General features: G+C 37.9%; 1 protein-coding gene across 1 annotated transcript in view; it reads right to left on the bottom strand.

The window, feature by feature from the left end:
• Window positions 1–2,397: 2,397 nt before the first annotated feature.
• LOC100543835 (transforming growth factor beta receptor type 3) overlaps window positions 2,398–17,858 on the bottom strand; it is a gene marked incomplete at its 5' end in the record, with an annotated part of 46,458 nt that continues 30,997 nt past the window's right edge. Inside the window, 7 exons of the mRNA XM_019618350.1 lie at window positions 2,398–2,601; window positions 2,854–2,985; window positions 4,713–4,862; window positions 5,635–5,945; window positions 7,120–7,309; window positions 11,468–11,615; window positions 13,859–14,027. Of these exons, the coding sequence (XP_019473895.1) occupies window positions 2,413–2,601; window positions 2,854–2,985; window positions 4,713–4,862; window positions 5,635–5,945; window positions 7,120–7,309; window positions 11,468–11,615; window positions 13,859–14,027 (1,289 nt within the window). The remainder of the gene's footprint in view (window positions 2,602–2,853; window positions 2,986–4,712; window positions 4,863–5,634; window positions 5,946–7,119; window positions 7,310–11,467; window positions 11,616–13,858; window positions 14,028–17,858) is intronic.

Genomic DNA, 17,858 nt, shown 5'->3' with positions numbered 1-17,858 from the left:
CAGCCACGAGTGGAATGCAGAGGCAGAGTGGAGGTCAAGGTCTGAGATGCGGGTGGCATTCCAGAACTGGGGGCTGTGGGCAGGCTACTAAAAGCCCTAATTTATTGTCAAGCATGAGTCTGAAATTGATATTCTTTAATGAAAATAATTAAAAGTGCCAACTTGCAAGGCACTGATATGCTTCAGCTGAACTGGATAGAGACAGCAAATGTTACAGAATAATTAGGAAAAAAAAATGGAATTTTTAACAAATGAAGCATGCTAGTCTTAACAAATACCAGGACCATTTAACATGATGTGACGAAAACAGTTCCACAAGAAATAATTTTCTTCTTAGAAATAAGAAATGTGCCTTAAATGTGCACTTAATTCTTATGTGCTACATGTATATTTAAGAGCCTTTCAAATTTTCCTGTGGTCCATACAGACATTTTTGGATGTTAAGCCGTGCAGTGAAGAATGGCATTTCCCTTTTTTCACCACATGAGCAGTAATCAAAGATGAAAGGATGAGCTGAAGCATCTAATCAGGAGTGATTATCTCATAAAAAGAACAAGAAACAAGAGCGGTGAATGAAAATCAAGGCACTGATGATGATGGGGAAAGAAGCTGGTAGTGTAAACTAGTTTAAAACAAAAAGACATGGCATGAAGGACAAATATATTACAGTGTTATGAAACAACATTGTGCAAATAAAAAGATGCACAATATCTCAAGGAAACAAAAAGAACTATACTAGGAAGGTGAGACCAAAATAAGGTAAGAAAATGAAATCTGGGGAAAAAAGCCAAAATGTTCAGACACCAACAAAATTTTTTTAGCAGAGAAAGTTCTTACAGATTAAGGCTTAAGTAATTCAATGATCATAAATAGTGGGGAGTTTGTTTGCTTTTTAAATTATTTCAATTATCTTTTTAATAACAACAACGTAAAAAAGTCTGTCAGTTAGAAATGAAATCACAGAAGTCCCAAATTGACATAAATTTTCCATTTTGCAAGAAGGAGAAACAGAAAAAAAAAAGGGGTGGGGGGAGGGGCGGTTTGCCAGGACAGGTGGTGAAATAATCAGCACATTTGTCTGAAAAATCAGCTCCAGAACCAGATCAGTTCCAAGAGCTAGAAGCCAAAGGGACTCACCCCGGATTGCTGAAGGAAGCAGAAGATTTTATCCAAATGAAAAAAATATCACTTGTCTTTTATGAACATATTCTTCAATGATGAGGACGTACCTTATTTTTGTTGCTTAAGTACTTTTCACTATCACATTGTTTGAAGTCTTTTAGGCAGAAAACAACTAAACATCTACAGAACACACAAAAACTACCAGGTCACAAATATCATTCCCAAGTGTGCTTGCTAAGAATCTCTAATGACGGTGTTAGAGACAAGTAGATCTCTTTAGAGAAGGCTTCACTGATGTGATGGACTTCATTTTAGCACTGACGATATGGTAAAGCCAAAGCTTCTTACTCTTTTCACTGTTTAGCTAGTATTTCATTCTCAAGAAAAGTGTGAGAAATGGAAAAACCAAACCAAACCAAACCAAAAAGACCTTCACAGACCATCCACTATCTAGACGCCCTTAAATGGACAGAAGCTTTAAAGAAAGGAAGCAGAAAACTGCTCTACTAACTGATACTACAACAAGGAGGATACTACAAATGAGAGGAAACGGAATCTGGAGCTCCGATACCACATTCACATTTCTGTTTCCACCACGCAGTGTCTTGGTGCTGTATCATACTACAAAGACTCAGAAACTCATTTAAAATAACTACTTTGGGATGAATCCTTATGACCTTCCTCAAAAGAAGTAGAAACCTCTTAACTGGTTAGAGAATGAGAAAGATTCACATTACACTGAAAAAGTGATGACAACTACTAATGTTAAATGAGCTACTATGCTTATGGCTGCTGACTTTGTTGGGTTCATTTATTTTATGCCCTTAGATGCCGTGTGTTAGCATAAGAAAATTGGTGTTTGTAAGTCTTCAGAGATAGATCAGAACCTGTATTAACTTTGTAACCTGAGAACACCAGTATGCAAAAGACACACACATGCAACCATTTTTTTCCATGCCTTCATATTTCATATGAGGCTCAACCACATTACCCAATAAAATGAGCCCTGAAGTCTTCACCAAAAAATGCCAGGTCAGAGCAAAAACTTAGAGACCACTTTTAGGTTCTGAACATTAAAGCAGATATGAAAAGAATGACCCTGTACTTAAACTCATGCATTCTGCAAGAGTCTTTTGATGTTGACCAAAAACACTATCCTGCTTGTAGTCAAAATCAAACCCACAGTTTCTGTTCTCTACCATCCCAAAAGCACATAACTATCTACTTAAAGCAATTGCACAATGAGTTGTACAGCCCTGCAAAATGCTTCTGCTAGCTTGAAAGCCTTTTTCAGTTTGTTACCTCTACATATATTGGCCCATTTTCAGCAACAGAGAAGAGTCCTTGGGAGGGAGCAAGGAACAGATCTGTTTTGTAGAGCTCCATGTTGAAGGTCACGTTAGTGATGTGTGGCTCAGGAGGCCAGAACATGGCAGGATTAAAAAAGTCTTTCTCTGGCTGATGCAGTGTGCAATTAAACTGAAATTACAAAAAAGATAAAAGTACAAATGCATCCTGAGTTAGAAGTGGTAGCAAAGAAAGGACAAATTTGAGTATACAGTAATGTCCCTCCCACATTCTTTTTACTTAGTGCAACCCTCCAGCAGGGTCACAAGAAATTGAAGTGGAAGGAAAAGTGGTAAAGACAAGTTAATTGCTATATTATTTATAATTTCTGTGAACTGCCTATTACAACAGGTTTTCTCAGATGCAAAACCAAGAGTAACATACCGCTATTTCAGGCCAGCTTGAGAAAGTAACATCTCCCTCGTCAGCATCCCCTGGAAATCCATTATCACCTGATTCCATGTCATCATCATCAAAGCTGCTGCCTTCTGCTGGTGAGGATAGCTGAATAACAATCTGCACATAACATATTGCAAATTGCATAAAGTTAGATGATAATTGAGCACTCTCTCTTTACAGTTATTATTTTCTTCTCTCTTCAGAACAATGTGAAAGCCAAAAGAAGTGCACCAGCTAAAAAGATGGTAAAAGAACATCTCATACGCTTGACACACACAGCTGTTCAAAATACATAGGTTATGTTTAGTGAAAGTCCTTTAGTTTGTTTCCAGAATTCAGAAAGCAAAGACATAAAAAATGCTGGTCTGGGTGCTGGTATCTAAAAAAGCATTTCAGTATTTCCATTCTATCTCTGGCACTTCTATAGCCAACATTAGTTAGAAAAAATAGCTTTCTAAAGTGATTTTTCACAACTTTTAGTTTTCCTTTATGCACACATGAAAAAAATCACTGCAAGTATTAGGGTCATTAAAGGCTTTTCTCTTCTGTCATTTGCATTTTTATTTTTTGAGATGCATATCCGAAGAAATTATGTCCTTTTCCTTGTTTTTTAATTTGAATTTCTACTCAGCTCTTCCACTCCTCCTTATCACACTTTTCCATTTCCTCACTTGACAATTCCAGTTTTCTTTTAGCAGTGTTCTTCACTCTGTTGGTGATCTATGCCCTGCAACTGTATGGCTCGTCACCATCCTTCTAAGACTTCATATTTGTTTTCCTGGACACAGAGCACCCACTACAAAGTGACACATCCTTTTTGGGACTCCACTGATACCATGCACAATTCTGAATTTAAGCAAGTAACCAAGGCTCTTAAAAGACATGATGGAGAAAGGAGAGAAGCATTAAATATCCATTTTGGTTTAGACCACAACAGAATATAATACAGGAACAATGGCAGTACTTAGCTCCACACACATGCTATTCTACAGCTTGGAGATGTTTCTATCTACAATCTCAGTTTAGGACTTTTTCTAAAGTTAGGCACTACAGATTTGCCAGTTTTAGTCAGGCAAGGTCAAATCAGACTGCCTTAGCAGTGTTTGGGTTGGACCACAGGCATTATTTGCCAAAGATAAGCACTGGAAAGCTCAGCAAGAGAAATGTGTCATTACCTCTCAACCCAGATTAATCGCAACATTTTTAAGGTCATAAGCTGAGCCATTATAAAAGTGGTAGAACCTAAGTAGGCTCCTCGACATCATTACTCACATAAAAACACTCAGAGCCTCTTCCTCACATGCATCAACTGATAGCAAATAAATATGAATCCAAAATACAAGAGAGAAACATGCACAATCTCTTTTCCTCACTTTTGAAAGCCTTTTCACCCACTATTCTGAAAGAAAAGGATACATCTGAAGCAATTCAGTGAGTTAAATAGTATTGCTCTCTGCAATCACAGAACTTCATTCTTATCCCTTCTTAGAGCAACATACCTACTTCTTAAGTGTGGGTACATCTAAACTGCACAAGGAAAGTAGATGCAACTTCTCTGAAACTGGTACAGAGGGTTCCCAAAGTTCAACCATGTAATTTTGTAAAAGCCTGCAACTTCAACTCCTCCTTTTTCCTATAGGATACTATCTGACCACAAGGTCAGATGGAATGTATAGCTTTCATACGTTTTTGAATACAGGGACTGTAGCTACAACTAGGTTTGAGCTCAACAGGAAAAGGTCAGGATGCCTCTTTCCTGCTAAGGTTAAAGCTAACTACAGTGGCTTCCTTGTATCATTATGCTGTGCAGCAGAGAAGGCGGCTCCACTTTGTAAAATACTCACAGAGTTAAAATAAACAATCTTGTCCAAGATATATGATGTCCGAGTCCCACATTTGTTCGGCAAAGACTCCAGAATGAAATGGGTACCATTCATCCTGGCTTTGCAAGAGTGATCCAGCAATGAGAGTTCAGTTCTTGTGTAGCCGCTTGCCTAAAACAAAGATGCTTTGTAAATGGCTGAAACCTCCACTGAAATTGTGTTAGACTCTTTCTTAAAGTGTAGCTTAGAGTACTGTTCATGACTACTGATAAGAAGAAATGAAGTTCATTGTACTGACATCCAGGGAAGGTCAATCTCAAAATGTTGTTATACTTGACAGACAGGGAATAAATGTAACATGGAACAAAGGAAACAACAGGTTCATTATTAAACTACTAACAGAAACTCTATTTGGTCTTGAACTAAAATGCTTTAGTCTGTATCAATCTATTTTCCACAATGCAAATGGGTTCAAGCAACTTGTCAGCTGGTAGATGGTGAAGATGGAATAAAATAGCACATAATGGGTAACAGACTACGTAGCTTCACCCTCCTGCTTTCCATTCCCTTAGCTGCCTCTTCACAGAAATATTCAGGTCTTACAAAGCTACCAAAAGCAGTTTCATTGTACGATGGAAATTAAAAACTGACCAATGGTTGAACACAGTAGTTTTCTACAGAATCAATCCTGCGAAGCTTTAATTGGATATCTCTTTACAAACTACTGGATTACTGAGAAGAGGAAACAAGACCCAGAGTTATGGCAAAGAATAGGTACAGTACAGTTTCCCCATCAAACTACTGAAGGGTGAGGGAAGCAGGGGAAGGTGAGGAGGGTGAAAATTGCTTTGGATCTTAGACTACTTATTTTCCATCAAAATTCAAATAAAATGGTCTGATCAAAAAAGCCTGCCCAAATTTGAGTATAAGAGACCTCACTTACCTGCAGAGAGTCTTTTTCTACAGCCACTGTCATGACTTTGTCATCACACTTTATTGACAGGGCTACATCAGCACTGCCTTGAACTTCTTCAGGTTCTTTGTGTTTTGAGAGGGAATGCTCAAAGTCATGATTAATTAAAGTATCCACTGAATCCCTGGATGGGAAAATTCCTTCTCCCCCTGTGTCATGTCCTCCTCTATTAATGTGAAAAGGAAAAGTCAGGCCATCACTTAATGCAGGATTCTTCGCGCCATGCAGCAATTCTGTAAGCTCTGGAGGAAGAGAATGGTCTTCTTCATCATTCATCTCTTCTAAAGGTAAAAAAAAAGTTTATTGGGTTATTAGGCACTTTTCCTAAAAGTATTCAGAACTGAAGAACTTTCATGTAAAAAAAATATTATCCAAAAAGGAATTTCTGAAAGACATCCATAAAGCATCATCTCCGTACTTTATTAGCCACAATTCCTCCACCAACAGTATAGTTGATACTGAGGCACTTAATGTTGGTATATTTATTCCCTTCTAGAAATATGCTTCACTAATAGTTAAAAACAGACTTTGAATGGGCTTCATTATATGCAAAAGGCCACCACAAACATAAAGAAAATATCATACCCAAGAAATACACTAGTGCTGCTAAAGTATCAGTCAGTCATATGAACCTGTGAAATTCTTCTATTACCTGAAAATACAAATTCTACTGTTGAGGAACTAATTATATAACCAGAGTGAAGTTAAATTAGAATTAACTTTAAGATGAGGAAATGAGAACACTATCTCCTAGATTGCAGGCTGTACTGCTCAGGATTGAAGCCTCAGCACCTCACCCAAGTAGAAAATTATCTGGAAACCAGAAGAGTGCAAGTGATAAAGTTTATATTCACATAAATTTTATCAAAAAAGAGAATGGTATTTGTAGGGCCTGAAATTCAGAACTGTCACCAAAGGAGATGCAATTCTATTAGCTTCGATGGACTAAGGTATATTTAAGTCAGCAGTGACTTTGACCAAATAATTTTTTTTTTAAATGGCTGCATTTATTCCAGTTACTCAGACTTTTTTGGTAACCAAGCTTTTTCAGTCGACAATTTAAATTTTCGTTTAATTGTCCAAAGAAACATGTTCATATTTTTCATAAAAAAACAAAATCGCATTTATTAACTAACAAAATCTGCACTTGGTGAAGACTCATTCCAATGAACACTGAGCGTGGTCAAGCTTCTGAATTGGACAAAATATAACCATTTAATTCCACTTCAGGATGTAACACAGTTTGTCGGGAATGAAGAAGTCACAGTTTTTTGGTTTTTTACTTTTAAATGAGCATTTACACATACAACCAGCATACTTTACAAGGAGCAATGAAAACAGCACAATCTCCAACAGCAATATTCCAAAATTGAGAAAGGACCTTTAGAAGCATCATACTCCTGGAAAGACAGTATTTATTTCTTCCATATGATAAAAGTCCATCTTTAAGCTCACCTGTATGTTCAAGTTGCAGATGAAATCTGTTAGCTACAGGGGCTTTTGTATAGGAAGTAACTGGACTATATTTATGCTCATATGCCCACTTGATCAAACTCTCATGTGATGAAGGAATATTGGGTATTACTGATTTACTCATAGCCATGGATCGTTCTGTTTCCTTTCCAAAACCAATACTATTTGACGTCTGCAAACAAAGAAAAACATGGTTCATTACTTACCATTTAAGGATACTTAACATGGACTAGGGACAGTGATATTTTGTTGAAAAATTTTACTCTGTTAGTAACAGCATACTGAGATCACCTGGGAAATAAAATAAAATAAACTCTGCCACCTTAAAAACAGAACTGCTGCACACATGGAGAAAGTTTTCTTGTCCAAATAAGCAAGTTGAAAGGATATATAACAAGCATCTCTAGCTGTCAAAGGGGCAGATAGAAAATATTCATTGATATTACATTTCAACTTTCTTTTAAGTGCTTGGCATCTTATGTTTAAATATGTATTCCCACAAAGCTAAAGATACATGAATTTATTTTTACATTTAGAGTTTTACTATTATCACTGTAACAATTCCATTACAAACTACATAACAAGCTGAATATACTCACACAGCAGGAAAGGGCATGATGACCCACTCAACAATTCCTCCAATGTGACTGCATTGCTTTTTCTATATGCAGATTACATCTTTCAATTTACAGCACACACTTTTAATTTCCATGCCTGATTATATTCTCCATCATAGAGGCTGTATACTATTTATCTTCAGCTCTCTCCCTCATTTCTTTCTAATGACCCAATTGTGCATACTCAAAGCTTCACAACAGAAGTTAAAGGGAATTTTAGGTGCACAGTGTCTGGTTTGAGGATACTATTACTAGTTTTCAAAGACCATTAAATACCACTGAACAGAAGAAAGAAAAAGGAAGCCATGAGTATTTTAATTTCAGTGCCTTATTACTGTTTTGGATCAAATAATATTTTATTTTCCAATAGATACAAATCTGGATATGATTTATCACACATTTTCATATTACCATACTGCTTTGACCAGCTGTAATTACTATGCCATCCCAATTTTGCTGGATTTCCCTCTCTACTTTCCTCTTCTTTTTTTTTTTTTTTTTTTTGGTCAAAATGAGACAGCTGAACAAATATTATCCCACAACTTTTCTGTTCTAGCTGGCTCTTGAACATTTTCAGAGCTTGTTTATACCTCTCCATGCCACAGTGCGCCTGTGAAAGTTTAGTCTTGCATCAACTCAATGAAACAAAACCAATCACAAGGGCTTCCAGGAATAGGTATACCTTCCTTCATATGCCTGCCCTGTCAACACTCTTTCACAGTGCAGGCAATCAACATGGAGCCGCCTAGAAAGCTTTCCAAATAGAGAGATCCTTTCAGAAACTGGCAGGCAGTTTTCCTCTTTAAAGAACAATTCCTCCAAGCTTCTGGAATCATCAGAGATTTGTTGTTCTGTGCTTTTTACCTCTTTTACTCTTTACCCACCTCAATACAGTGGAATTGATCAAATCTTTCTGCAATTTCATTTCTTTCTCCACTGTACAATCTGTACACAGCTGTGTAAGAAGACACCCACTCTGAAGGGAGCAACATGAAGTGCAGATAGCTCAACAAGCACTGAAACTCAAGCCGATGTAAGGACATAAGGCTGCAAACAGGATCTGAACACAGCCCATTACACATTACACATATACTATGTGCAATTATTTTACCTAAACTGTTCTCTCTTTACTCAATTTTGTGTCCATCAATTTTTCAAGAAGCACGGCAAGGAGGGAAATGACAAATGATCATTTAATCATCTATGAATCCAGACCTTAACTCAAGCTCTCCGGGCTGAGGCAGCACAGCATTAACCTTTCACTCTCAGTTTGTCAATCCCCTCAAGACTAACACTGAGGGCAAGATATCAGGAAAATCGAAGTGCATGGAACCTACTCAACTAATAAAAAAGCACATTGTGAAACATTACCTAATTGTTTAGTAATGTTTCTATGTATTGTCTAAATTTGGGCTTGGAAAGGCCGTTAGCTTAATAGAAATATGAACAGATCCTAAATCCTTGAAGTACATTCTTTTAAATAATAAGTGGTTGTTTAATTGCCTCCCCCATATAAAGTAGAACAAACACACATTTGGAAAATTAGGCATCTATGTGAATGAACCAGTAAACAGTCACAAATCCTAACATAAACATATAGTCTTTAATGCATTGACATTTTCATATACTGCAATACTTTCTCTTTTTGCTGACCTAAATAAAATATTATTTTTTGCCACTCTTTAGAGAAAATTTTCACTTTTTACTTATACTTTCAATGATTACTAAAGACGAACTTGAACAAAACATAATAATACTTCTTCTTTATTCTCAATAAAATTGCAGCATTTTAAGACATTTTAAAATCTCCTATAAATGCTCTCTCTGAAAATTCGTATCTACAAAGAGGTAGCTTCATGGCTTTGAAATGTGTCACGGAAGTGAACTAGTGCACAGTTCTCTATTGTGTGGAAGAAGAACAAAGTCTAAATATTCAACAGTGAACTTTATTAAATAATCCAAAATGAAAGCTTCAAGTATAATGTTGTTTTTTGATCTTCTGTTTACAAATGTACTAATCCTGAGCAACTGACCTTGATCTCATTCTTTTCAGACCTACTAGATCAGTCCTACCTGTCCATATGATCAAGACGTGCGAGGGATCAGATGGGAATTTCATTACCAACACTAGAAAGTCTTTTCAGACAATTTCCTGAGCAACGCCATCATATTTTCCCTCAAAATTGGTTTCTCTTAAAATCAAAGATCAAATCCTAAAATAAATGAGTGGTAGGCAGATTATGAGGGTTGCTCTGAAAGCAATGCCTCCTAATATATAATGTCAGAGACAGATGTTGGTGGAACAGCAGTAGAGGCTAAACCTTCCCATCAATATCCTATCACAGCCTGTTTCTATGCAACAGACGGCAGCAGAGGGGCAGCCTGACAGAATGGCATCTGACATGGAAGTGTATATGAAGCAAAGGTGTGTCACTGAACTCCTCCATGCAGAAAAAATCATGCCCATTGAAATTCACTGCCACTTGCTGAACGTTTAAGGAGACCAAACAGTGGATGTAAGTGAGAACAGTGAGGCAGTGGGTGGCACATTTCAGCAGAGGTGATAGCAACAGTAGGTCATCTCTGCTGGTGATGCATATGAGCACGGCATGCAGGCCATTCATTGCTGGTGAAAACACATAGCTAATGGTGGTGATATGCTGAAAAGAAGTGCTTTGTAGCTGAGAATATACTCTATCTAATAGTGGAATTGTGTTGTTTGTATCTGTTGTATATGGAAATAACTAGGAGGAGTTACTTTCAAAGAGACCTATGTAGATCCTTTGGATCCTTCCAGTATTGACCTGCATGCATTCAACAGAGAATGATACCAAATAAATTCGTACAAACATAAATGGCTAGAGTTTGACAGTGCATCTTAGTTACTGCAAAACTGTTAACCAATAGGCCACTGGCTGGTCTCGAGCCAACATTAATCTCAACTTTATAATGCACTCAACTCACTACTTAAGAGAGAAATAAGCCTAATCTAATTTTTATTTAGGTGTATTTTCTCTCCAAAAAAGGAAAAGTTTATTTTCTTAGTAGCAGCAATGCTGAGTCACAGAGCCTGTGCCAAAAACCATTCTGAATTGGAGCTTCCAATTATGTTTAAGTATGGTTTCAAATGCTCAGCTTTACAGACCCTGGTTTTAAATTTTATAAAACCTACTATTTGCGGTCTGAACAGAGGTGAGGTCAATTTGACCAAACGCTTGCTGGGGACAGAAATACTGGCAGGGAAGAAGGCTGGAGACCACTAGAATCACAAGTGGAAGGCGCAAAGCAGTTTCCACTTCTAAAGCAATGTGGGTGTATGACTTATATCTAGAATTATCTATTCTGCTTTCATAGGCATCTTTCCAACTTCTTATATGAACCTGTAGATTCATTCACCAAATTAACAGCAAGAAAAGAGATGAAGATTCAACTCAACAGTGAGTGCACTTCAACAGAAATCAAGAAGACATAGACTCTAAATCCTTGCAGTAACTGCCTGGCTTTTGAGACACGTTGGTCAGTATGTAAAGGAGAAAAAAATATGTACAGTTTCTGTACTTACTCTTTGCAACATTGGTTTGCATCAGCACCAGCAGCTAAGAATACATTAAAAAAATCAATATGGACTAGCAGCATATCACATTCAAATGGATTTCATACTGTTCATACATAGCACCTCTCAAAAAAAAAAAAATCAGGGTGCCATAACTTACAATGACTTCCAGCTTTCCTTGGACATCATGTGACTTGATAACCCAGTTGACCGATTTCTTACACTTGAGGATAAGTACGACATTTCTGTCAAGTTTGGCGCCAGGTTGAGATGGTTTAATGTCAACGATTATATCCACCTGGAAAGCACTGTGTGTGGAAAATAGAGGGAAAGTAAGACCAGAGTGCCAGAAATTTCCAGCTATCAACCTTCTTCCAATCCATCATGTTTCCACTGTCTGGCCAGCTGATTAAAATGCTGGAGGTTATCCCAGACAACACAACATGTGCAAAACAGATTGTTATTCCATTTACTCTTGAATGATTTTACATCGCAACAGATAAAGTATTTTTTAGACAATTTTTTTTGTCTGCTTCTTTGTTTACAAGAAGTGTGCTACTCATTTCAGCTATTATTTGGGGCAGGTTAGCTATATGGCAAACAGTTTGCTTTACACCCTTTGCTTATTTCACTCCAGTTGTGCCTAAATATAGCTGTTTCACTTTCCTCTGGGTATAACTGTATTAAAGTTCAAAATAGTATCTTAAAAAAGCAAAAAGACAAGCAAGTTAATACCAAAAAACACAAAAATACTGTATCAGGCAATGTCTCTGTCTATGCAGTTAAATTGTTGAAATTACTTTGCTTAGGATCATGTACGTGTTGAGGAATTGAGCTGTCCTATTTAGTTTCCAATACTTCTGGATATATACTTTAAAAAGGCAAGAAAACAGATGTACAGCCTACTGATCACTGGAAAATAGACGAACACTATCCAGATTTTCAAGACTTCAGTACAGTAAGTAGAGCAATAACATTTCATCATGCAAAATATTAATTCAACGTAAAAACCTTTACTTCTAGATCATCTTACGGGAACATATGTCTAAGAATGTGCTCATCTCCAAATATCAAGTTTCAACTAATTTTCTACACTGAGACTTCATATCTTGGCATCTTTTGTTTTATCTCATGTAGCTTTACACATATTCACCTCAGCTTCTGTGCAGATAAACTTTGTAAAGATAGCTGTGGAACTATTTATGAAGCAAGCAGAAATTTAACATACTCACTGTCTTTCTTAGTATTGTAACACTTAAATATTTTGCAGTGTTATCATCTAAAAAACAAACTCCTACTGTGCACTGTCAGCTAATGCCAAATGCCCAGAGGAATAGAAACAGGGCCTTAATCATTGCATAATGCTGTAAGAGACTCATGGTAATGTTGCTACAAACTAATACCATGATTCAAAATGGGGTTACTATCCACTGCCACAGACAGGCAGGACTTAACTACTTGCCTTCCACCACCTCAGCACTTTCTTGCTCTGCTAAGATTGCTAGAGTATTTTCAGGCCCTGGGTTCAGCATCATGCAGTGAGATAATTAAACTTCCACCTCTGTCCCCCTATGTGATTTCCTGGCTAGAGATGGGAAATATAATGCATAAGGAACAGAAGTGGACAACGCTGGAAAGCCAGTCTGCAGAAAGCAGACAACATTTTAATTCTACGTCATCTCTGCTGAAAGTGTGCTTTTCTTCTTGCAAAAATAAGTTTCATGGCAAATTTCTGTTCCAGCAACATTACTCAGCACTTATGAAGAGCTTTTTCAGGTGTGATTATCTGAAGCAAACACCATTCATATGTTTCCACTAAGATCCAAGAAAGACAGGCAAAGGATGAATGCTTTGACCATCTTAGGTCCCAAGTTTACAGTACATTTGACAATTTAGATAACTCTAATAACATGTACAGAGAGTTACATAATTTTACCTAACAACTATATATATACCTTTTAAAAATTAATGGACTGTTGTTAATCCTTTTTCTCGTAGATTATCAAACTATACCTTAACCTCAACCAGAAACATTTTAGAAAATACGGCTATGATTCTGCAGAACTGTGACACTCTTACCATGGATCACAGATCACTCATGACCTCTATACCCCTGTTTGGGAATTAGTGCCCTTGGGTTGTTGTAAGTCATCAATACCTATGACAGGTCAAAATTACTTTTAATTCCTCTCTCACCTCCCCACATTCAGTAGGCTTATTGTAATCCCTGTCAGATTCTGTCCTTATTCATACTTCCTTATTCATTTCATTAGAAAACATCAATTGATTGAGCAAGATTTCTGTCTAGAGAAGGAGAGCAGAGTAAAATCCATAAAAACTGTGCATTACGGTCTTGTCCAGAAAAATCATGAAGCAGAATCCAGAGGCTTTACATGATGAAGAACTAGTTTCTACTTAAGTTAAAATGTTAAGGTCCAAGCTCTTCCTGTAATGATGAAATGACTAAAAAGGCTATCTTCATTTAAGTTCCAATACAGAAGTGAAAGATCTAGCTGTGATTTCAGATTTGATACTTTCCATGATACCTTACCTGTATGGATTGGAATTTGGAGTGATTAGTTCAATTATGTGAACTTCCCTTTCTTGGGCCAAGTTAGAAATTAGGCACCCCTCTGCTCTTTTTGGCTGTAGGTATCCAGCAAGGTAATTTAAAGAGAGAAAATTCTTTTCTATGTTGCACGTGGGAGGAAAAACTTGATCTGAAAAAAAAAAAGAAAGCATAAGTAGTTTTATGCATAAATATCAACTTACATTCATGTATGTAAAGCATCTACTTCAATGCAACACTGTATTTTACAATGCAGATCTCTAGCACTAGAGGTTCATCTACTGCCCATCTTAAGTACTTAGGAGAAATCACCATAATGTTGAAAAGCAAATATCTGTTGCAAAAATACAGCACTCTTGCTCAGGGAGATGATTTAGCGGAGGGTTGTTACAGTTGGGGTAGTATGGTTAGGTTGTGGTTGGACTTGATGATCTTGAAGATCTTTTCCAACCTAAGCAATTCTGTGATTCTAAAATACATACTTTTGAACTACAGATTCTGCAGTACAGATTTGAACTCCCTTCCCCCAAAAGAAACCTGAAAACAATACTGAAGGAAAATACATGGACATTTTTCAAAATTAGTAACATATTTAATTTGCTTCTCTCATATTTCTTTTGAAATTAACTCAAAACTTCTGTGTTAACTCCTCCCTTTAGAAATTTTTTCTTATTATTAAAAACTAAACATATTTAAAAGATCACAGAAAATATATTCCATTTCCATATTCAGTATATTTTCCTATAGTACTGTAGTCAGTATCAGCTTTGTCCAGAAATATCACAGTTCTCTTACACATGAAAAATTGAATATAGCAAGAAAAGGATGAAATAAATGGTTGATATAACTCATAGCCGAAGTGAGGAAATCCTAGAGTAGATAATCTTTCTTTTGGTTTTAACTGTCTGGCTGATCACGCACATTAATTACTGCACAAAATTAAACAAAAAATAGTCACTTGGTACTAAGTGCTCATGCACAGCCTAGATTGCTGCACTTCAAGCAGCAGCATATATAAATACTTCAACCTCTGAGAGAGCTTTACATACGAATTACCATAATACACAGAAGGTATCATGCTCAAGACAGTCTTATAAGAACAGAATTCCAAACTGTTGCCACTTTGACCTTTGCATTACCAAGAAGGCTTTCCTTTTAAGATCAATAGCACAACAGAAAAATATTTAAAAGAATATAATGCATTACGCATGTAAAGCTGCGGACAAACTCCTAGAAACTGACTGGAGATCACTGTTTGCATTTGCTTCCTAAATCAGAGCTGACATGTCATCCCTGAAGTGCATTTGAATGTGGTACACAATTTCTCAGAAAGCTCACAGACTCCTGTGACCCAAGGTACAGTGGAAACAATTAAGAGAATTTCTTCTCCTGATCTTACACAAAGCAGTCTTTGAATTTTAACCTTATTGCCTTTTGTACAGAACCTGTCAAAGCTGCATGAGGTAGTAACTCTTCATACTGTGCAAGCAAAGCACTCCTCCAACATCTGGTGCGTGCCCTGCCAGATTAGCCTTGAATGCAGCTGCACTCCTGCCAACTCCTCCCACTACAGCACAGAATGGAAAGTGATCCCAAATGATCTATACTGAGCCCGAAGTTATATATATATGCCCATACTTACACACAGATATTATGTATTTGTTTCTCAGTTGCTGTGCTACAACACAGTTAAACCCATAAAACATCAGCTTCTAAGCAGTGTGTGGGTAATCACCACACGTGCTATCACAGGCCATGGCAAAGCACTCGCCTCCTGCTCCTGGCCCTTCCCTGCCGCGTCAGCACAGCTCAGGGAACTGCTGCTCTCACTGCCACCAGTGCTGATGCTCCCCAGCCTGGGCCCCTGCTCCACACACGCCTTTCTTCTGTGCTCATTTTAACTCTGTCAGTAGATGCTTGATATACACATTTACTTCCCCTGTCTTAACCAAAATGCATTTATTCTTGTCAGTTACCAAGATTTGGGCTGTAAGAGAAAAGGAGATTCATTTCTTCTTTCTTTGGTCACCATACTTATTTTCCTTCTTTTTCTCCCTTTCAGTGCTGTTTAGTTACTTTAGAAGGTTGCTTCGGGAATCTGCAATTCAACTGATCAAACAGAGCCCACGAGCCCATCTAGAAGCCCCAGGCCTCCCTAATCTCCAGGCACCAAGGTGAGCCTCCTCTGCAACAGCACCAGGTGAGCTGTAGGCCCACAGCTGGCGAGCCCTGCTTGCCACAAGCATGCAGCCCTGACTCTGTCCACAGCTGCTGGCTGCTCCCAGGAGTTCCTGTGGGCAACATCTCCATTTTAAAGAGGACAGACAACAGCTGCTCTCTTCTATACACATTAGGTGTCACCCACAGGTTCTTGGCTAAACTGGATAAAACTTAAACACCCAGCTTTAACTCACGCAATTTTTGTGCAAATGAGAGCTGTTAATTAGGTGTCACTCTCCAAGACATACAGTCTTAGCAGCAGCAGCTTAATTCAGCAATAAAAATCCAATCCAAGCAGAGCTCACCTTTCAAGACTCTAAGCTGAGGATGAGCAAGGTATTTAGGATTTTCCTCTCCCACTCCTCTACACACAAAAAAAATGTAGGGCTTTTTTTCAGGAGCACTTTACAGTTCACTAGCCCTTAGCACTACAGAGATCAGCACATCAACTTTACAGTGGCACCACATTAAAAAAAAACAGAAAGCAGCTGCAGTCTTTGTAGGGAGGGAGGAAGCTCTTAGCAGCACTCACTGTGAAGCAGTGAGCTGAAGCAATGGCAGGACAAACCACAGCACAGAACACAAACCTACAGTATTAAACCCAGCAAGTCTGCAAGCATGAGTGAGTACAGGGCACCAACTCAGCACAGGACCGAAGCTCCAGCTTCTGCCAGGACAGGAGCACAGTGTTAGTGTGTAAACTGATTGTACATGGAGTCTTTTTCAGACCTGTTATTATTATTATGGTTGACTCTTTCTCTTTTAAATGTGTTGAAAATAGGCTGCCCTCCAGGCTAGCACACCTGCACTGGATTCAGATTGGTGATACCAGATGCATGAGGAAACATTTAGCTAACTGATAAATGCATATCATATCTTATTGAGCCACAAGGAACTAAATCAGCTTCTTTTCTACAGAAAAATATGCTCTAACATCACTTTTTCTGTGAGCAGTCCAGCCCTCTAGGATCTGATAGCAATTATCATGGCTATCACTTTGTCATCTCTTTTATCACAAAAGTCCAGCTGACCACAACACCCCTACTCTGTGGGCCTCCCAGCTCAAAATTCTCACTCCAGCCTATTTAAGTTTCCACTGCGCTCACCACCCCTGCAGAGCTTGGATCAGCCACAGTCAGGCTCTTGATGGATGGAATCAATAAGATTCAGGTGTGCCTGGCCCCGACCCAGTTTTGACAGGCTTCCATACTCAGCTGCCTTTCACTCACAGCCTCAAAACTGATTTCAGAGACTCATGGCATCAGAAGCAGTTTTATTCCATGACAGATCATCCTTCTTCAGATTTTTTTTTTCCTCTGGCTGCAATTTTCTTCTCCTTGTATTCAGCTAGAGCACCAACTTCTAAAATGTTACGTCTTCCAATTTCAGATATTTTTAACTTGAATAAAGATAAAATGGCAGCATTCATTTAACTACCCACATTAAAATCTGTATCAGCTGTGTAGCAGTGAATGAATTCATGCAGCCTCTTCTTTTATGAGTAACACTAGCCGTGAATTCACAGATGGCAACTGACTGCGTAGTGTGTTGTAGGAAAAGCCTGAGCTGCCTATCAGCATACACTGTGATTTTTGGAATTCACTGATTCCATTGTTCACTCTGCAGAGAAGCAGATCAGGTCCATGTCCCACGTGTTTTTCATAGAACTTCTTGCATGACTGCTACAGTTCAAGAACTGACCCTCCCCCTATGCAGGAATACACATGCATGATCTTTCCACTTCCCCCCGCCCCTTTATTTC

This window comes from Meleagris gallopavo, chromosome 10, assembly GCF_000146605.3.
Source record: "Meleagris gallopavo isolate NT-WF06-2002-E0010 breed Aviagen turkey brand Nicholas breeding stock chromosome 10, Turkey_5.1, whole genome shotgun sequence".
Lineage (NCBI taxonomy): Eukaryota > Metazoa > Chordata > Aves > Galliformes > Phasianidae > Meleagris > Meleagris gallopavo.
Note: the sequence above shows the minus strand (reverse complement) of the source record. Positions and strands in the feature narration are given on the sequence as shown.